We start from the raw sequence: 22,344 nt of genomic DNA, 5'->3' as shown, positions 1-22,344 counted from the left end.
TGTGACGATGTTAGTTGGCCCAGAGGCTCTGCACAGAAATAGAACTATTCTTTAATGCAGAAGGTTGGCTGCTTTAAGCTATTGGCATACCTCAATGCCTTAAAGTAAATCTGAGAGATAGTATGGCCCTGAGTTAAGATTTCAGGATTTGGCTCCCTCATGATAGTCGAACACAATAAAAATATTGTCTTGGGGGTGGTCTGCGTTGTTCAGAACAAATGAAAAACAGAAGCTAGGCTTTGTTGTAAGTAAGTATGATGTGAATCCTCCTGTGACAGACTTCCTCTGATAATACAAATGAATACGCTAAACCTTTTATAGAGACGTCTGCTAACCTATAAAAGCTTAAGCTCTCAGGTCTGGTTCAGTCCTTGCCTTGGGTTTCCATTTCTCTGTTCAGCAATTGCCTCACAAAGCACGCATAAGTAGGAGCACATGAAAATACAAGCTGCTTGGCAAATCAAGGAAAAGATTTGTTCTTGTTTCCTGTGCTTTGTTTGTTTTTTTTGCTTGCTTTTCATTTCCCTTGGGGAATGGGCCCCTATATTTAGAAAGGAATAAGAATAAGTGGCTGAGAAAGCTCTCCTGCCTCCCTCTGTCCCTTCCCACTGGGAGCGGGCTGGAATCTGTGCTGTGGCCTGGACCCAGTCCATGGTAATAAAGCAAAGCCTTGAGTGGAAAGCCAAGAGAGCCTTCAAGAGGAGCAACATGGTGGAGTGAAAAAACACACCCTCTCACGGGTGTCTTTGCATCCATTTTTGATGCACAACTGTGACACCTTGGTGTGAACACCTCTGTTATGGATCCTCTGTTTATGAGAAGGAACCTGAGAGAAGGTGGGGTGTATTTTGGCTCCCAGGGTGAACTTGCCTCGGGTGGGGGGGAGGAGCTTCTGGCAGAGGCAATGGCTCAAACCCTGCAGTTCCAGGGCTGTGTGCCCCCACTCCCAGCACTGATGAACTGCTCTCCAATGCCCCGACTGACATGGATGCCCGGTTGTAGTTCTTCTTCCTCCTGGCACTTACCACTTCATCTCGTCCCCTCTCCCTTGCCCACACTTGGGGATGGAGCACCACTCACTTGTGAATGGAGAAGGCATACCCTTACTCAGCTGCGCACCAGCCTCCTATGGGAAGTCAGCTTGATGAATTCTGGGCGCTGCATTTCTGCCTTCAATTTGATGGAACTAGAAAGCTGCTGTAGGCTTACCGAGGCTTCAAGACAGGCTGTGAAAGCATGGGGGGCTTCAGGATTGCTAAAGGATTCTCACCATCTTAAATATACAACACTTCATTACTGTTCTTTTTTTTTTTTTTTGGTTGGTTGGTTTGGGTTTTTTTTGTTCTTTGCTGAAATTAAGCCACAAGAGAAAGCCAGGTCTTGTGGGTGAAATTTCATTAGTGCTACATTCTCTCAGTTAGCTTGTAGCTCATTCATCTTTCCTACCCTTAAGTTATTGGTGTGTCTGTCACATTTCTGCAGCTTTTTTCTCTTGGACTGTGTCTTCATTTTGGCTAATAGCTTATGCTATTGTCTTCCTTGAGTGTGTCCAAAAAAGTTGGAACTGAAGTAAATATTTCTGAGCTCTCTCTCTGGAACATCATCCAAGTACATGGGCTTTATTAAGAGCTTCTTCCTGTGGGTAATGGGACCTTGGGAACTTCCCCCTGGAAGCGCAGTAATTTAATTCCTTAGGCCTATCCTGGATCTCTTGCCAATTTCTTCTATAATACCAGAGATGCATTTTGCTTGCAATGAGCAGTTACAAACTGATGAGCCTTCTCCCTCCTGCATTCTAGACCTTTTCTGACCCCAGAGGCAGGCAGAGTGTCCTTATACAATTCAGTTGTACAACAGCTAGGGAGCAGATCACTCAACTCGTCCCCTCTCCAGGAGGAGTTTGGCGATTCAGACATCAGCAGGATCCTCACGGCACGGAGATAACTAAATTAAAGAAACTCTTTTGTAAATCGGTTTTCATGGCTTTAATTCACAGAACAGAATAGAACAGAACAGAACAATTCCAGTTGGCAGGGACGTAAAGCGACGGTCTAGTCCAAGTGCCTGGTCGCTCCAGGGCTGACCAAAAGCTAAAGCCTTGCATGGTGCAAATGCCTCCTTTCAAGGCACTGACAGGCACGGGGCATCGCCCACCTCTCTAGGACGCCGGCTGCAGTGTCTGACCACCCTCTCGGTAAAGAAAGGTTTCCCACTAGCAAGTCGGAACCTCCCCTGGTGCAGCTTTGAACTCTCGCGTCCTGTCGCTGGGTGCCAGGGAGAAGAGCTCAGCACCTCCCTCTCCACTTGCCCTCCTCAGGAAGCTGTAGAGCGCGATGAGGTCGCCCCTCAGCCGCCTTTTCTCCAAACCAGACAAAGCCGTGTCCTCAGCCGCTTGGCATCCATCTGCCAAAGATGGGTCCTTTCCAAGCGGAGCAGAAGAAATGCCAGTGCCAAGGCTGGCTGTGGAAGAGCGGGAGGAAAGGCTGTGCTCGAGGGCAGCAGCACGGCGTCACCGTTCCCGGGCTGCTTTCCAGCCGGGCAGCCCGCCGCATGTGCTGGTGCCTGCCGTTGTCCCTCCCCAGGTGCAAGACTTTGTGCTTCCCTTGCTGAACTCCTTGGGGCTCCTGGCTTGGCAGGGTACGACCCTAGGTTGATGCAGAGAGCAGCACCAAGTTGTGACTGCACGCAGGAGGGGGGATTTGGGCGGCACCACAGGGAGGCTGCACGGGGCAGCGCAGGCTGGGAGGAGAGCAGAGCCGCGGCAGGCGGGGGCAGAGGGTGCGGCGAGGAGGAGGCCGCCAGGCGTGGGGTGATGAGCGGTGGGGCAGGGGCTGGCCCTGGAGACCTCCCCAGCTGGAAACATCTGCCCCGGGACTGGCTGCAGAGATGCAGGTCTGGAGCTGGAGGCCCCAGCTGGTGGCCCATTCCTGGTTTGGCCATCCCGCGAGGCAGGCTTGGGGAGCCCTGTAGGGTCAGCGACGTGGCCTGGGCCTCTTGTTGGCAGGAGAGGCCTCGGAGCTGCCGGTCCTCCTCTTCGGGGGTCGCCGTGGCCCCCCAGGGGGGCGTTCTCTGCCCCGGCTGGAAGCGGAGGGCCCGGGCAGAGCCTCCCCTGGCTCCTGCTGGGGCTCTCCTTGCTCCGCTGGGATGGCGATGGGAGCAGAGGGGTGGCTGCTGGGACCCTCACCAACAGCAGCGGATGAGGTGCCGGGGAGCTCGTCCGCGCTGGATCTCGCAGGGCTGCTGGAGGGGGCTGGGCCGGGGGCGAGAGCGTGTCCTCGGGAGGCAGCGGGGCTGGGGGCACCCGCGGAGCTGCCCTCCCGCCCCCCGGCAGCACGGGCGTCCCGCCAGCGCGGCAGACGGTGGGCCTCTCTGCTGCGCCGTTGCACAGCGACACGTGCACGCTGTTGCACGAGCGTCGCTGTGCTGTCTTGGAGGGAGACCCTCAGCTCTGCATCCATCCCCTGGTTGGTCGGGATGCCCGTGGTGGTGTCCTCCACCGTGGCTGCCTCCACCACCCTGTTGCCAAAGAGCTCCTCCTGCTCCTGATGGACCCAGTGCTGCAGGGTCTGGAAGAGCGTGAGGTTGTTCTGGAAAAGGTTCAGCCAGTTGGGGGGCTGGAAGACACCCACGGGACGCCTGGGCACCCCTTCTGCAGCCCACTGCCGGGGTGCTGCAGGGTGATGGAGGTTGTGGGCAGCTGGGTGCCTGGGAGCTCGTCCCGCCTGGCGGACGACGACTGGTGGTGTCACGGATGGCGTGATGACGTGCTCCTTGTAGTCGTCGTCTGCTCGCACCGAGTGCAAGATGGAGACGATCCTCCTCTTGCAGAGGGGGCACTCGGGCTTGCTCTCAGCCCACCGCAGGATGCACGGGTAGCAGAACCGGTGGAGGCATGGCATCACAAAGCTGGCCTCCTCCCAGCTGCCCAGGCAGATGGGGCAGCGGTCCTCCAGCTCCGTGGCCATGCTCTCCATGGGCTGCGGTGGGCTGGGGGGAGCTGGGGATGTCGAGCCGCTCCCGCTCACCGGCGCTGCAGCAGCGGGTGTCACGCTAGAAAAGGAAGAGAGGCCACAGTCGCTGGCTGGCCTGGGGAGGGGTGGAAGAAATGCCCAGGTCCCTCCAGCAGGAAGCCCTCCCAGCTCCCCAGGGTGAGGTTTCCGCGCCCAGCTCACCTCTGCTGCTGCGCACGCGACTGCTGGCTGCCCCACCTGCCTGAAGCTGGCAGGGCCCGGGAAAATCCTCCGACGGCTCTGGGGTCGGGCACTGAGAGCTGCAAGAAACAGCTCCCCGAGAACGACACCAGCACCAAAGGCCTCGCTCAGCACTCCAAACCTCGCAAACTGCTCAGCTGGAGTGTGGGCACGAGCCGGCTGGGTGAGGCTCGGCGCCCGAATATAAGCAGTGAGGGACGCCTGGTCACAATCCATCGCTCGGCGATGTCACAGTGCATCGCTAGGTGACATCACGGCCTGTCTCTGGGGACGTCTCAGCCCATCCCTCGGTGACAGCAGGGGTTAGCGCAGCGCCACTGCCCACTCCATCCCCTCGGCTCTCCTCTTGTGCTTGGCATCGGTGTTTCACGCCAGTCACCGAGGCGTCGGCCGTGTCTTCCCAGGGCCCCGTCAGGTCACTCTGGCCGTGGCAGACGTCTCCAGGCGCATAGGGCAAGAGGGTTCACTGGGTAACAAACACCTCGTGCCTCCCTGGGAGGCGGCAGGACAAAGTCCCACAGGCTCTCCCCACAGCCCAGCGCTGCTGGCCAGCCCTCTGGGCTCCCCTGCTTCCTTCCGTGGGGGGTCACAGGCAGCACTTGCCTCGCTTTGGCAGGTTTCCTCCTCTCTTTCTCGCCTAGCCACGGGTGCAAGGGTGATCCCCTCCGCTCAGCACCCATCAGGCCTCGTCCGGGCACTACGTCCTCTCTGGGGTCCCGGAGACAGGTTGCCAAAGCAGAGGGGCTTAGGGGAGGCAAGGAGGGTCTGTGGGGCTGGGGCTGGTTCAGCACAGAGCAGAGAAGCCGTCGGGGCACCTCACGGCACACCCTGGTGCCTGTGGGGAAGGCATCAAGGGGATGGGGACAGGCTCTTCCCAGCACTGCCTGGTGGGAGGGTGAGAGACCGTGGCATCTCCTGGAGGTAGAGGGGGTCAGGCTGGAGGTAAGAAAAACCAAAATCCCTGTGAGGATCATGAAGCGCTGGAGTGGGTTGCCCGGAGCGGTTGTGGGATCCCTGCGCCTGGAAGTCTTCAAGACCGGAGTGGCCACAGCCCAGAGCACAACTGTCACAAGCCCGTGAAGGGGTGCTCGCTGAAGTGCTGGAAGAGCAAGCGTTGCCAGTGGGAAATGGAGCAAAGGATTCCGAAGGAGCAATAGATTCCAGAAGGTTTTGACTTTCTGGTTTCATTTGGATCAGAAGCTTTCACAAACATTTGTTTAGGAGAGAACAGAATCGTTGCAGTTGGCAGGGACGTAAAGCGACGGTCTAGTCCAAGTGCCTGATCGCTCCAGGGCTGACCAAAAGCCCTGTGGAAACAGTATACAGTGTGTGTGGGGCTACATGCTAGGCAGGCAGCTGGGCACAAGAAAGAAGGGTGGAAGTGTCTTCTCTGTCTCTGTACAGATGACTGGCACAAAAGAGTGAGGGAATCTAAACTTTTCTCATGGCCTCTGTAATAGGACTCAAAACCAGAGTCCTGTAAGGCCCTCTGGTTAAATGCCACACCACCATTGTACTGTGGTGCTGTAGCATCTCTTTACTCTTGTTGTTTCTTTCAGGAGGGCAGAGAGGAATGGGTGAGCCAAAGGACCTTCACACTGGTGCTGAGAATTGGTGTTCCAGATTTTCCTTTTGTTATTTTTTTCCAAGAGCTGTTTCAGTGTTGCAGCTCTACTGCTTTCAGTATAGTGGAGAAAGAGGCCCAGACTTGCTGTTGTTAATGGCTGATTGGCAGTTGCTGTCAAGTCTTCCTTGGTGACTTAAGTATCTAAACTGAGACATAAAATAGCAAAAATGATGCTTGACCCTTTGCCTGTTGGTATAGGAGTGTGAGAGAGGCTGAGGAGCTCGACAAGTGTCATCTGGCTAGGCAAATTCCATGGACTGGGAGCAATTGCGCTGCACTTGTTGCTGTCCCTCTTTTAGCCACACCTGATGCTCAGGAATAGCTCTTGGTGCTGTAGCCAAAGGGGCTGAATCCCTCCTGGGGCAGCTCTTGCCTGTTCCCATGCTTTGCTGTCTGGCCACAAACTCCCAGCCCCAGCTAAGAAAAAAGACAATGAAATTAAACTTACAGTACAATTATCTGGTTGTTCAAATGCACCCATTTATGTTACCATTAAAGTTCTTGATTTTGCATTATTGATACCAGGTACGGAACCAGCTGGAACCTGCTCACGTGTATGGAGGAGCTTATGCTTAGGTGTAGCTGGCAGTAATTGTGTCCTGGTCTGGTTTTAGCATCTAAAACTGGCTCACAGTTAAAAACTGGTTTGACTAGAGTAAATTCACAGGCTGTTGTAGTACATCTACAAGGCGAGCTCTGCCAGTGAACCAAGTTTTAAATTCATCAGTGGGGCATGCAGTAGTAACATAACTAATACTCTTCCCAAAACCTGCTTTTGGGTCTTACTAGAGATGCCATGACACCTAAAGCTAGAGGGCTGAATTTTCACACACTGCAGCTTCTACTGTTCTTATTGTGTCCACTTCTACTCAAAGACTGACCAGTGTGCAACACAACTCTCAAAAACACTGAATAGACAACTAAGTGTCAAGGTGGCCTCAGACACGTGAATATCACTACCAAAATGGTGCCAGCCAGGTTACTTGATTTTTGTAGTAAAATTTTTTAAGCTCTACACTGTTAAACAGCACACCATATTTCTTGTTCCACTGTGGCCTGTAAATACTGTTTACAGATGTTTACAGAGAATGTGAGATAAGTTATCTCTGATGTCAGAATTGCTCGTTGTACTGACCACTCCAGAGTGATGAGATCTGAGTGGTTCTGTTTTGTTTTGCAGAAGGGGCTGTCTCGGAAAAGGTGAGTAGAAGACTTCTGTAATAAAAGGACTCAAGATAAAATCATTCTTAGTATTTTAAATCATCTGAAGTACTTTGTTTTACAGAAGAAAATTAAAATAACTAGTGACACATTAAATGCTGACATTCAATGGAATAAAACAGTAATAAATACTGGAGTATTTAAAGATTAAAGTGTTATGGTTTATCAACATTCAAATTTTTAATTTGCAAAATATTAAAACTTTTATGTAGTTGTACATCTTTTATTAACTTTAACCGAATAAAATATGAAATTTCCTTCAGTCACAGAAATAATTCTGGAGATGAAATAATCAAATCAAGACCCAAAGCAATTGCATTTAATCAGGTTAGACTGTATGTGACACAGCCGGCTGGTATTAAAGCAAAACTCAGTTCATCGTTAGTTCCACCAAAGAACGGATAAAAGGAAACAACTGACTTCTGATCTTCCTTTGCAGCATTCAGTTGGGTGACAATTCAGATGTTTGTTTGTTTTGATACATTTAATGTCAACCCATTCTGTGCTGGTATTCTAGGAATCCATCTGCAGATGAGCCCATCATTATTCATCTATGCAAAAACCTTCTGGTAGGGCTGCTTAACTGAGCCAGTGATGGAAACCTAGGACAGGCTGGGTAATAAGCACTGACAGTATTGGAGCACTTTCCTGAGTCCATGTGCCCTTGGTCTCCTTATACTTTCTGACTAAGTTGCAGGAATGAGTGTCGAACTTTGCTTTTGATGTCCATCAAAAGTGCTGGCGAGCTGTCTGGTGGGAGGTAAAAAAATTAGTGTTACCTTGGAATACCAAGTAAAAGGTTCTCTTTGCTTGAATGTTAAATTATACAGTCAACAAAATACTCCTAGTTTGCCTTCATTTTGAAACAGGACTCAATTTAAGAGACGACTAGTTATAAGAAATTTACCTAAAAGTGAGCTGCTTTCCAAAGTCCTCACTGCTTGGACCTTGTTCCTGACCTGTTCACAACCCTGTCCCTACCTGTTGGCTGGCAGCAAATCAGTGATCAGAGGCAGTAAAAAGAAGGAAGGGAGCTTCCTTCTGTGTGATCCCAATTTAAACCCAAAATGGGAATTTGAGGGTCTTTTACTGAGATGCACCACTGGAATATGCAGGAAGTAACCCCGCAAGAGGCCCATATGCTTTGCAATTTGCTGGCTCTGGTAATTCAGTGCCCATGTTGGCTTGTTTGTAACCTCAGGAGGAAACTGTCGAAATCTCACTGTGATGAGTGCCACTGGAATGCTTTATGAACCCATTTTTACTAGACGCAAGGAGACAATATGACGACATTGCTTCCTATGTGAGCACAGAATAAATGGTGAGCTTGCAGTTATCTAGCCAACACCAGTTACGGAACTGAATATTTGAATAATATTTTACTTTTAAAATTTTCATGATACTTACTAATAGTGCTTATGAGTATTTTAATACTACTTACTTGTAATAATGTTTAGCATATCATCTCTTGGACATTGCCTCCTAGGTAAAAATTCACATTTTATGAGATAATCGGAAAGAATACATCAGAAGTGAATAACAGGTTTGTTCTGGACCTCGAGCTCCCATGATAAGTTTTTCTCCATGCTCATATTGGCTGTGTTTCACATAGGGTATCTTGATCAGTAGCAACATGACGACCATGGCATTTAACTTATATGAATAGACCTATTGACTATAATGGGAAATATTCGGAGCCTATTTCAGAAGTGTAGCTTCAGAGGACATTAGTTTAGAGCATTCTTTCACAATTGCATCTAAGAAAGAAGTGTCTCTGCAGGGCATTTCAGAGTCCCTAAAGCATATGTCTAACAGTGGAGGGTACAAACACCTTCCTTGGTATTCATACCTGTAAGTGTTTGCAACAGGAGGACTTAAGATCCTGAGCCCAGCAAAGTAAGTGGACCTCACAATGGCGGACAGAAATTCAGATGTCAATATAAATTAAATTCTTGGTGATAACTAAATTAAAGAAACTCTTTTGTAAATCGGTTTTCATGGCTTTAATTCACAGAACAGAATAGAACAGAACAGAACAATTCCAGTTGGCAGGGACGTAAAGCGACGGTCTAGTCCAAGTGCCTGGTCGCTCCAGGGCTGACCAAAAGCTAAAGCCTTGCATGGTGCAAATGCCTCCTTTCAAGGCACTGACAGGCACGGGGCATCGCCCACCTCTCTAGGACGCCGGCTGCAGTGTCTGACCACCCTCTCGGTAAAGAAAGGTTTCCCACTAGCAAGTCGGAACCTCCCCTGGTGCAGCTTTGAACTCTCGCGTCCTGTCGCTGGGTGCCAGGGAGAAGAGCTCAGCACCTCCCTCTCCACTTGCCCTCCTCAGGAAGCTGTAGAGCGCGATGAGGTCGCCCCTCAGCCGCCTTTTCTCCAAACCAGACAAAGCCGTGTCCTCAGCCGCTTGGCATCCATCTGCCAAAGATGGGTCCTTTCCAAGCGGAGCAGAAGAAATGCCAGTGCCAAGGCTGGCTGTGGAAGAGCGGGAGGAAAGGCTGTGCTCGAGGGCAGCAGCACGGCGTCACCGTTCCCGGGCTGCTTTCCAGCCGGGCAGCCCGCCGCATGTGCTGGTGCCTGCCGTTGTCCCTCCCCAGGTGCAAGACTTTGTGCTTCCCTTGCTGAACTCCTTGGGGCTCCTGGCTTGGCAGGGTACGACCCTAGGTTGATGCAGAGAGCAGCACCAAGTTGTGACTGCACGCAGGAGGGGGGATTTGGGCGGCACCACAGGGAGGCTGCACGGGGCAGCGCAGGCTGGGAGGAGAGCAGAGCCGCGGCAGGCGGGGGCAGAGGGTGCGGCGAGGAGGAGGCCGCCAGGCGTGGGGTGATGAGCGGTGGGGCAGGGGCTGGCCCTGGAGACCTCCCCAGCTGGAAACATCTGCCCCGGGACTGGCTGCAGAGATGCAGGTCTGGAGCTGGAGGCCCCAGCTGGTGGCCCATTCCTGGTTTGGCCATCCCGCGAGGCAGGCTTGGGGAGCCCTGTAGGGTCAGCGACGTGGCCTGGGCCTCTTGTTGGCAGGAGAGGCCTCGGAGCTGCCGGTCCTCCTCTTCGGGGGTCGCCGTGGCCCCCCAGGGGAGCGTTCTCTGCCCCGGCTGGAAGCGGAGGGCCCGGGCAGAGCCTCCCCTGGCTCCTGCTGGGGCTCTCCTTGCTCCGCTGGGATGGCGATGGGAGCGGAGGGGTGGCTGCTGGGACCCTCGCCAACAGCAGCGGATGAGGTGCCGGGGAGCTCGTCCGCGCTGGATCTCGCAGGGCTGCTGGAGGGGGCTGGGCCGGGGGCGAGAGCGTGTCCTTGGGAGGCAGCGGGGCTGGGGGCACCCGCGGAGCTGCCCTCCCGCCCCCCGGCAGCACGGGCGTCCCGCCAGCGCGGCAGACGGTGGGCCTCTCTGCTGCGCCGTTGCACAGCGACACGTGCACGCTGTTGCACGAGCGTCGCTGTGCTGTCTTGGAGGGAGACCCTCAGCTCTGCATCCATCCCCTGGTTGGTCGGGATGCCCGTGGTGGTGTCCTCCACCGTGGCTGCCTCCACCACCCTGTTGCCAAAGAGCTCCTCCTGCTCCTGATGGACCCAGTGCTGCAAGGTCTGGAAGAGCGTGAGGTTGTTTTGGAAAAGGTTCAGCCAGCTGGGGGGCTGGAAGACACCCACAGGACGCCTGGGCACCCCTTCTGCAGCCCACCGCCGGGGTGCTGCAGGGTGATGGAGGTTGTGGGCAGCTGGGTGCCTGGGAGCTCGTCCCGCCTGGCGGACGACGACTGGTGGTGTCACGGATGGCGTGATGACGTGCTCCTTGTAGTCGTCGTCTGCCCGCACCGAGTGCAAGATGGAGACGATCCTCCTCTTGCAGAGGGGGCACTCGGGCTTGCTCTCAGCCCACCGCAGGATGCACGGGTAGCAGAACCGGTGGAGGCATGGCATCACAAAGCTGGCCTCCTCCCAGCTGCCCAGGCAGATGGGGCAGCGGTCCTCCAGCTCCGTGGCCATGCTCTCCATGGGCTGCGGTGGGCTGGGGGGAGCTGGGGATGTCGAGCCGCTCCCGCTCACCGGCGCTGCAGCAGCGGGTGTCACGCTAGAAAAGGAAGAGAGGCCACAGTCGCTGGCTGGCCTGGGGAGGGGTGGAAGAAATGCCCAGGTCCCTCCAGCAGGAAGCCCTCCCAGCTCCCCAGGGTGAGGTTTCCGCGCCCAGCTCACCTCTGCTGCTGCGCACGCGACTGCTGGCTGCCCCACCTGCCTGAAGCTGGCAGGGCCCGGGAAAATCCTCCGACGGCTCTGGGGTCGGGCACTGAGAGCTGCAAGAAACAGCTCCCCGAGAACGACACCAGCACCAAAGGCCTCGCTCAGCACTCCAAACCTCGCAAACTGCTCAGCTGGAGTGTGGGCACGAGCCGGCTGGGTGAGGCTCGGCGCCCGAATATAAGCAGTGAGGGACGCCTGGTCACAATCCATCGCTCGGCGATGTCACAGTGCATCGCTAGGTGACATCACGGCCTGTCTCTGGGGACGTCTCAGCCCATCCCTCGGTGACAGCAGGGGTTAGCGCAGCGCCACTGCCCACTCCATCCCCTCGGCTCTCCTCTTGTGCTTGGCATCGGTGTTTCACGCCAGTCACCGAGGCGTCGGCCGTGTCTTCCCAGGGCCCCGTCAGGTCACTCTGGCCGTGGCAGACGTCTCCAGGCGCATAGGGCAAGAGGGTTCACTGGGTAACAAACACCTCGTGCCTCCCTGGGAGTTTTGACTTTCTGGTTTCATTTGGATCAGAAGCTTTCACAAACAGTTGTTTAGGATAGAATAGAATCGTTGCAGTTGGCAGGGACGTAAAGCGACGGTCTAGTCCAAGTGCCTGATCGCTCCAGGGCTGACCAAAAGCTAAGCCTTGCATGGTGCAAATGCCTCCTTTTAAGCACTGACAGGCACGGGGCATCGCCCACCTCTCTAGGACGCCTGCTGCAGTGTCTGACCACCCTCTCGGTAAAGAAATGCTTCCAGATGTCATCTGAACTTCCCCTGTGTTGCAGATGGAGTGACAGTGAAGCAGAAATAAACTTCAATGGTATAAACCAGTGAGCTAACAAGGTTCAATGATAAATGCGACAGTGGTTTAACTAGGTTCAATGGCAAGGTGTCACGTCCCAGCTCGAGAGGAGGGGGGAGGAGTGAATAAGTTAGCAAATCTTCTTGGTGTGGATTAAGGTGTGCCAATACGCATGGTCTGTACACAAACACCAGCTTCTGTGGAAAGCTTTTTTAGGGACAGTGGTGGAGTAGAAATATTTGATGCCTGCCAACCCTCTCACTAATATATCTATCCCTGCTATGCAGCTAAGCTACGCAGCTTTATGGAAAATCGAGGTAGACCATCCAGTACCTAACTACAATTTATCAGCTTTGACAACTTAATTACCTTAGGAGAAGTGAATAAGAGAGGGAGGGAGAGAGAAAGAGTGAAGAAGAGGAGAATCACTAGTCCTGGATCCAGCGCTGGGCCTGCCAACAGAGGTATTTGGTGGAGAGAGCTCCTGAGAGAGAGCCAGAGTCCCTATTTATAGATTTCAGTCTCTGGACTTATGGAACCTTCTCTCGTCCCAGTTCCAGGAGCGGTAGAGATACAAGTCAAATTAAGAGGGGTGGCCAGTCAGACCAAGAGGAGCGATACCAGGACCCTCCCCCAGGCAGTAGGTGTGCAGGGGGGGAATGAGAGGCTTCACAGCCCACAGGGATGGGGCTGAGGCAAGGCCGCCCTGTCTCCAGAGGGCTCCTTCCCTCCCTCCCCCTCACTCCAGGTAGTGTCCGGTCCTGGGTCTGAGTGACCGTCGCTCGGCATTGTGGTTTTAGCACCCAGGCTCTTTGAGACATCTCATTGTTTTGCACTAGCAGTTCTCTACACAAGGTACACTGGATTATTTACTGCGTAGGGGACAGGGTCAGGCAAGACTGTCAGGGACACCCTCCCATTGAGCCGCGAGGTTCAGAAAGGACCCCCTTGCTTTCTAAACTCCTTCCTCAGAGAGGAGTCTGTGTGCAGCTGGATCCAGTCCTAGTCCCAGACTTGGTCAACGGTTTATGTCTAAAGGATTATATATGCGCAATCAACCCTTTATATCCCTTAGCTAGGATTTCCAAGTTTAGCATGCTGTTAGTCACTTCCCAAGGATCTGTTGCGGCAAGGAATCTCTCAGCCTCGAGGAGTAACCATGGGAGGCGTTCCTGCTCAAGGGGGGATGCTGGCGTGCAGCCTGCTGCCATGCAGGAGAGCTCAGCGGGCTCTGGGCTGCTCACTCTTCATGGGGGTAAGACGATTGACTTACAGTCGTATCTGCATACCAGCAGCAAGACATCTGGGTCCCTGCTCCAGGCGGCCCTTGGCTACTGTGTTGCCCCAAAGTCCAGCACAAGCTGGATCCCACCATCGTGACACCCACTGGTGGTTATGGCTTATGGGGGGGAGAACACCTCCACGTATGGTATTGCATTTATTGTATTGTATTGTATGTATTGTATTGCATGGTATGCATTGTACCTGGTTGTATGATATGTATTGTATGGTATGGTATGTAGAGTACAGTATGTACTGTATGGTATGGTATTTCATGTATAGTATTTATTGTCTTGTATGTATTGCATGGTATGATAAAATATTTATTGTATTTAACATACTGTATTAATTCAAATTATGGTATTGTATGTAGTTTATGTAGTTTATGGTAAGGTATTTATTTTATTTTATGTATGGTATGTATTGTATGGTATGTATTGTATTGCTTGTATTGTATTGCTTGTATTTTATTGCTTGTATTGTACTCCTTGTATTGTGTGTGTTGTATTGCTTGTATTGTATATTGTATGTATGGTATGCTGTTGCAGGTATTGTATGGTATTCTACTGTATGTATTTGTCGTGGTTTAACCCCAGCCGGCAACTAAGCACCACACAGCCGCTCGCTCACTCCCCCCCGGTGGGATGCGGGAGAGAATCGGAAGCATAAATGTGAGAAAACTTATGGGTTGAGATAAAGACACTTTAATAGGTAAAACAAAAGCCGCATGCACAAGCAAAGCAAGGAATTCGTTCACTACTTCCCATCGTCAGGCAGGTGTTCAGCCATCCCCAGGAAAGCAGGGCTCCATTACGCGTAACGGTTACTTGGGAAGACAAACGCCATCACTCCGAATGTCCCCCCCTTCCTTCTTCTTCCCCCAGCTTATATACTGAGCATGATGTCATATGGTATGGAATAGCCCTTTGGCCAGTCTGGGTCAGCAGCCCCCCGGCTGTGCCCCCTCCCAGCTTCTTGTGCACCTGGCAGAGCATGGGAAGGTGAGAAGTCCTTGACCGGTGTAAGCAGTACTTAGCAAGAACCAAAACATCAGTGTGTTATCAACATTATTCTCATCCTAAATCCAAAACACAGCACTATACCAGCTACTAAGAAGAAAATTAACTCTATCCCAGCTGAAACTGGACAGTATTATATGATATGGAATGTACTGCATTGTATTTACTGTATTTTGTATTGTATTTGATGTATTGTATGTATATGTGCTTTGCGTTGTATTATTTTGCATGTATTCTGCTGTATTGTATGTATTGTAATGTGTTTTCTATTGTAATGTATTTTGTATTGTATGGTTTGGTACATGTTGTGTGCTATATATATTGTGTAGTATGTATTGTATTTTGGTTTTTTTTTAATTGTGTTTTGTCTCTCATTGTCTTTTATGTGTTGTATGTGTTGTCTTTTATTGTGTGATATGGTATTTATTGTGTTGTTTGTATTTTGTTCTATTGTATTGTCTGTACTTCATATTCTTTCTGTTTTGTATTGTAGTTTTAGTATTTTATGTATTGTATGTTTTGTGTTGTATGGTATGGTATTTACTGTACTGTATGTGTTGTATTGTAACATGTTCTTTATTGTATGTATTGTATTGTATCATGGTATTTTTGTTATTTAATGTATTGTATTCTTTTATGTATTCTATTGTTTTGTATTTTGTGTTTCATTGTGTATTGCATTTTGTAATTTATATTGCATGTTGTATTCTGTATTGCATATTGTATTATGTATTTTACTGTACTGTGTATTCTGTGTATTATGTTGCATGGTAGGTATGGTATGGTATGGTATATGTTGTATAGTATGGTATGGTATGGTATATGTTGTATGGTATGGTATGTATTGTATGGTATGTACTGTATTGTACTGTATTTTGTTTTGTATTGTGTATTGTATGTACTCTATAGTATTGGAAGTATTGTGTTGTATTTTGCATTGTATTACTTGTATGGTATTATTGTATTTTCTGGTATGTATTTTACTGTCTGGTATAGATTATATTTTATATTGGATTGTATTTTGTACTGGATTGATTTTTGTACTGGATTGATTTTTGTGTTGTATGTGTTCTTTTATATTGTATGGTTTGGTATTTGTTGTATTTATTGTATGGGCTCTTGTATTTTGTGTTGTCATTTGCCTTGTATTTTATGCTTCATATGTATTGCATGCATTGTGTTTATTGTGTGTATGGTATATGCAGTATTGTATTTTGTATTGTATGGTATTTATTGTATGTATTGTGTTGTATTATATGTATTGTGTTGTATTTTGTAGCATAATGTATTTTGTATTGTATTGTTCTTTGAATTGTGATGTATTTTGTATTGTACTGTAATTTGTATTGTATTGTATGATTTGTATTGTATGGTTTGATATATATTGTGTGGTATGTATGGTGTTATATTTTATATTTCATTGTCTTCTGTATTGTATGTATTTTATAGTATGTATTATATTTTATCTTGCATTGTCTTGTATGTATTGTGTTATATTTTGTCTTGCATTGTATTTTGTATTGTATGGATGGTATTGTATGGATTGTATTGTACTTTGTTTTGTATTGTGTATTGTTTCTATTGTAGTGTGTGTTGTATGTATTGTATGGTATAGTATTTATCTTATTGTATTGTTTGTATTATATAATTTGTATTGTACAGATTGTATTGTATGGATTGTATTTTGCATTTTATTTTGCATTGTATGTTTTGTACTGTAGGTTTTTCTGTATTGTGTACTGTACGTATTGTATGGTATGACATTTATCACATGTTTCCTATCATGCTGTTTGTATATCTATTGTGTTGTTTGTATTGTACTGTATTTTGTTATGTATTTTGTATTTTGTATTGTATTTTGTATTGTATATGTTGTGTTATATTTTCTGAGTCTCCATCTCTGGAGGTATTTAAAAGAAGGGTAGACGTGGTGCTCAATGGTTTAGTGGTGGACTTGGCAGTGCTAGGTTAACGGTTGGACCCGATGATCTTAAGGGTCTTTTCCAGCCTTAATGATTCTATGATTATATTCTTAGTATATTGTATTTTGTATTTTGTAATTTATATTATATGCATTGTAGTTTGCATTGCATTTTGCATTGTATGCATTGTACTGTAGATTGTTTTGTGTTGTATACTGTATGTATTGTATGGTACAAAATTTATCATATTGTATGTGTCATATTGTATAGTATGTTATCGCATTCTATCATTTGTATTGTTTATATAAGACTGTATTTTGTATTGAATTTTGTATTTTGTATTTTATTTTGTATTGTATGTTGTATGTTTTGTATTATATTTTGTATTGCATCCTATGTGTTGTGTTTTGTATTGTGGTTTTTGTATATTCTGTCTTGTATTGCATTTTTTGTATTGTATTTCATGTATTGTATGGTATGGATATTTATTGTATTATATGTTTTCTGTTGTACTGTATGTATTGTAATATATTTGGTATTGTAATGTATTTTGTATGTATTGTGGTGTGTTGTAAATATTGTAATGTAGTTTGTATTGTAGTATAGTTTGTATTGTATTATATGGTTTGTACTGTATGGTTTGTATCCTATGGTTTCGTATATATTTTGTAGCATGTATTATATTGTATGCATTGTTTTGTATGTATTGTATTTTGTCTTCATTGTCTTGTATGCATTGTATATGTTGTGTTTTATCGTATGGTATGGTATTTATTGTATTGTATGTATTGTACCATACGTATTATATTTTGTGTTGTATTATGTTGTATATGTTTCATTATATTGCGTGTGGTGTGTTGTATGTGTTCCGTTGTCCTGTACGGTATGTTATGGTATTTATTGTATTGTATTCATTGTATTGTATGTGTTTTATTCTATATACTGCATTTTGCATTGCATTTTGTATTGCACTTTGTATTGTATTGTATGTATTGTATTGTATATATTTTACTTTTTGTATTGTATGTATTGTGTGGTATGATATTTATTGTATTGTATTTTGTAAGGTATTTTGTATTCTAATCTATTTCGTAATGTATTTTGTGTTGTATTTTGTGTTGTATTTTGTAATGTGTTTTGTTCTGTAATATTTTGTAATATATTTTGTAATGTAGGTTGTATTGTAATGTATGTTGTATTGTATGTTGTATTGTAATATGTTTTGTATACTAATTTGTATTGTATTTTAACTTGTATTGTATTTCTTATTGTATTTTATGTACTGTATGGCTTGTATTCTATGGCTTGTACTGTACTGTAGTTTATTTTGTATTGTACTGTAGTACTGTACAATGTTTTGTATTGTACCACGCCCCCTGCCCAGTGCAGCTGTGGGGCCCTCCAACACCACCTCCCAGCAGGTTCCCGCATGCAGCACTTCTCGGGAGCCAACACCGCCAGGCACAGGCGAGTGCACGGGTGGCCCTGCTGCTGCTCCAGACCATGCAAGAGCACGGTGTAGCTGCAGCCCCTCAGCATCCACCTCTGTCGCCTCCAGTAAACACCGTGGTGCTTTGCAGGGTGTGTGTGTATAGAAAAAGTTCTGATTGTGTAGTTTCTAATATGTATTGTGTTTTGTAATGTCTTTTGTCAATCTCTACCCCTACGTGAAAGGAGGCTGTAGTGAGGTGTGGGTCAGTCCCTTTTGCCAAGTAATGAGTGACAGGACGAGAGGAAATGCCCTCAAGTTGCACCAGGGGAGTTTTAGACTGGATATTGGGAAAAACTTCTTCACTGAAAGGGTAGTCAGGCACTGGAACAGGCTGCCCAGGGAAGTGTTTGAGTCCCCATCCCTGGAGGTATTTAAAAGACGTGTAGACATGGCACTTAGGGACATGGTTTAGTGGTGGACTTGACAGTGTTAGGTTAACAGTTGGACTTGACGATCTTAAAGGTCTTTTCCAACCTAAACTATTCTATGGTTCTATATGGCATCACAAAGCCGGCCTCCTCCCAGCTGCCCAGGCAGCTGGGACAGCGCTCCTCCAGCTCCGTGGCCATGCTCTCCACTTGCTGCGGTGGGCTGGGGGGGAGCTGGGGATGTAGAGCCGCTCCTTCTCACCAGTGCTGCAGCAGAATGGTATGATATAGTATGACAAAGCATTTTGTATTGTATGGTATTTTGTATGGTATGGTATGGATTTGATAGTCGGTATGGTATGGTTTGTATTGTATGTATGGTATGGTTTGGATGGTATGGTTTCTATTGTATGGTATGTCTGGCTTGTATTGTATGTATGGTATGATAGGTATGGTATGGTTGGTATGTATGGTACGGTATTGTATGTATGCTATGATATTGTATCTTGTGTGTATGGTATGGCATGGGGTATGCTATGGGGATTGGTATGGTATTGTATGTGTTGCGTTGCACGTTGCATTGCATTTTGCACTGCATTTATGGTATGTATGGTACGGTATGTATGACATTTTGTATAGTGTGGTGTATTTTGTGTGGTATGTATGGCAGGGTATGGTATGGTACTTAGGGTATGCTATGGTATTTAGGGTGTGGTATTTGGGGTATGGTATGGTACTGTATGGTATTATACGCTATCAAATTGTATGGTATAGTATTGTACAGTATGTATGGTGTTTGGCATGTATGGTGGATATGGCATGCATTGTGTTGTATTTTGGATTGTATTGTATTTTGGATTGAGTTGTATGTATTGTGTTGTATGTACTGTATGGTATGGTATTTATTGTATTCTGTGTATTGTGTTGTATTATTTGTATTGCCTTGATATTTGTGTTGTAATATATCTTCTGTTGCATTGCATTTTGTATTGTATTGTATGGTTTGGTATGTATGGTATATATTGTAATGTACCATACACAACATAGACCACATACATTAACATATATTGAATTAAGACAGTATATAAAATACAATAAATACAACAAGTAACATATCATGAATATTATACCATACAGTACATACCATACTATAGAAAACATACCATACAATACATACCATATCGTACAATACATAGCGTAAAATATATGCCATTCAATAGAATGCAACACAATGCATACCATGCAATACAATACATACAATGCAATAAATAGCATACCATACATACAATACACAAAACAATACAAAACCCATACAATACATACAATACATACCGTACTATACTATATATACACTACATACAAAACATGCAATACAATTCATAGAAGAAATACAGTAAGTAATGTACATACCACACAATTCATACGATACTGTACCATTCGCATCATACCATACCATCTGATATGAAACACAATACATTACAAAACACAACACATTAGAAACTACACAATCGGAACTTTTTCCATACACACACACCCTGCAAAGCATCAAGGTGTTTACTGGAGGCGACAGAGGCGGATGCTGAGGGTCCTCAGCTACGCTGTGCTGTTGTGTGGTCCAGAGGAGCAGCAGCAGAGCCAGCTGGGCGCTCGCCTGTGCCCAGCAGTGTTGGGTCCTGAGATGGGCTCAGGATACAATACTAAAACTACAATACAGAATACAAACAATACAAAATACAGGCAATACAATAGAACAGAATACAAACAATACAATAAATACCATATCACACAATAAGACAACACATACAATACATAAAAGACAATGAGAGATGTTTATATATCAACAATAATGTTTTTATATTGTATTTGATGTTGTGTTGTATTTTGTATTGTATGTAGTGTATGTATGGTATGGTAATGTATAGTATGGTAGGTATGTATTGTATTGTATTTTGTATTGTATTGCGCATTGTATGTATGGTATGGTATGGTATTTATTGTAGTGTCTGTATTGTATTTATTGTATGTCTTGTATTTTGTCTTGCATTGTCCTGTATGTATTGTATGTGTTGTGTTTTATTGTATGCTATGGTATTTATTGTATTGTATTTATTGTATTATATCTATCATATGGTATGGCATTTCTGTATTGTATGTATGATATTGTATGTATTGTATATGTTATATTTTATGTATGGTATGTATTGTATGGTAAGGTGTCTACTGTATGGTATTGCATGTATTGTATTCTATCATATGTATTGTGTGTATATTGTATGTATTGAACTGTATTGTGTTTACCATGTATGTATTGCATTTATTGTATGCAGTGTATGGTATGTTATTTATTGTATTTTCTTTTATTTTACGTGTTGTGTTGATTTGTAGTGTTGTATTTTATTGTGTTGTATTGTAGGTGCTGTACTGTATATGTTGTACTTTGTATAATATGGTATGGTCTGTGTTGTATGGTATGTGTTGTGTGGTATGTATTGGATTGGATTTTGTTTTGTATTGTTTTTTGTATTGTACTGTATTGTATATAGTGTATGTAGTGTATTTTATGGTATTTATTGTATGGTATGTGTTCTATAGTATCTATTGTATTGTAGGTATGGTAGGTACGGTAGGTATGGTAGGGATGGTATTAAATGGTATTGTATGGTATGATATATTATAGTGTGGCATTGTATTTTATGGTATGGTTTTGCATGCTATTGTACTCTATGGTATGTATTGTATGGTATAGTATTTACTGTATGTATCATATTGTATGGTACAGTATTGTAAATTTTGTATTCTCTGTATTGTATTTTGGTTTGTACTGTATTTTGTATTTTATTGTACTTTGTAGTGTACTGTATGTAGCGTATGTAGCATATTGTATGGTCTCTATTCTATAGTATGTATTGTATTGTACGTGTTGTAGGTGGTGTGTGTATGGTAGCTTTGGTAGGTACGGTAGTGTATGGCCTTACATGGTATTGTGAAGTATGGTATTTGTGTTGTGTTGTATGCTATGGTATTTACTGTATTGTATGCATGTATATATTGTATTGTATTGCTCTGTAGTTTTTCTTGTACCGTACTTTGTTTTGCATCGTGTACTCTGTTTTGTATTGTATTGTGTCCTGTATCTATTGTATTGTATGGTATGGTATGTTATTCATGGTATGTATCATATTATATGTATTGTATGTATTGTATGGTATTTCATTGTAGCGTGCCATATCATATTGTGTTTTATAGTATTGTATTGCTTGGTTTTTGTACTGTAGGTATGGTACTGTATTTTGTACTGTACGCCATGCACTGTATTTTGTGTTGTATGTATTCCGTGTATTTTATGGTATTACATGGATTGTATTAAGTATATTGTGTGCATTCATAGAATCATAGAATCATAGAATTGTTAAGGTTGGAAAAGACCCTTAAGTTCATCGAGTCCAACCCTTAACCTAACACTGCCAGGTCTTCACTATACCATGTCCTCGAGCACCACATCTATCCGTTCTTTAAATACCTCCAGGGATGGAGACTCAACCACTTCCCTGGGCAGCCTCTTCCAATGCCTGACTACCCTTTTGGTGAAGAAGCTTTTCCTAATATCCAACCTAAACTTCCCCTGGCGCAGCTTGAGGCCGTTTCCTCTCGTCCTATCACTTGTTACTAGGGAGAAGAGACCGAACCCCACCTCGCGACAACCTCCTTTCAGGTAGTTGTAGGGAGCAATAAGGTCTCCCCTCAGCCTCCTCTTCCCCAGGCTAAACAACCCCAGTTCCCTCAGCCGCTCCTCATAAGACTTGTGCTCTAGACCCTTCACCAACTTCATTGCCCTTCTCTGGACATGCTCCAGCACCTTGCTGTCCTTCTTGTAGTGAGGGGCCCAAAATTGAACACAGTACTCGAGCTGTGGCCTCACCAGTGCCAAGTGCAGGGGCACTCTCACCTCCCTGGTCCTGCTGGCCACACTATTCTTGATATAGGCCAAGATGCCATTGGCCCTCTTGGCCACCTGGGCACACTGCTGGCTCATGTTCAGGCGGCTGTCAACCAACACCCCCAGGTCCTTTTCTGCCAGGCAGCTCTCCAGGCACTCTTCCCCAAGCCTATAGCGTTGCATGGGGTTGTTTTGACCGAAGTGCAGGACCCAGCACTTAGCCTTGTTGAATCTC

The 22,344-nt window shown here is 46.2% G+C and overlaps 2 protein-coding genes across 2 annotated transcripts; both read right to left on the bottom strand.

The window, feature by feature from the left end:
- Positions 1-2,972: 2,972 nt before the first annotated feature.
- LOC148050540 (uncharacterized) lies at positions 2,973-4,041 on the bottom strand. Its single transcript, XM_087741411.1, has one exon. It carries the CDS (start codon positions 3,972-3,974, stop codon positions 2,973-2,975), a length of 1,002 nt encoding a protein of 333 aa, XP_087597537.1. The 5' UTR covers positions 3,975-4,041.
- A 6,008-nt stretch (positions 4,042-10,049) lies between these two features.
- On the bottom strand, positions 10,050-11,118 carry LOC148050539 (uncharacterized). The gene has a single exon (XM_087741412.1). The coding sequence runs from the start codon at positions 11,049-11,051 to the stop codon at positions 10,050-10,052; it is 1,002 nt and encodes a 333-aa protein (XP_087597538.1). The 5' UTR covers positions 11,052-11,118.
- Positions 11,119-22,344: the final 11,226 nt, after the last annotated feature.

Source organism: Nipponia nippon, unplaced genomic scaffold (genome assembly GCF_047370975.1).
Source record: "Nipponia nippon isolate SJK-2023a ecotype South Korea unplaced genomic scaffold, ASM4737097v1 scaffold_8, whole genome shotgun sequence".
NCBI classification, from domain to species: Eukaryota; Metazoa; Chordata; class Aves; order Pelecaniformes; family Threskiornithidae; genus Nipponia; species Nipponia nippon.
Note: the sequence above shows the minus strand (reverse complement) of the source record. Positions and strands in the feature narration are given on the sequence as shown.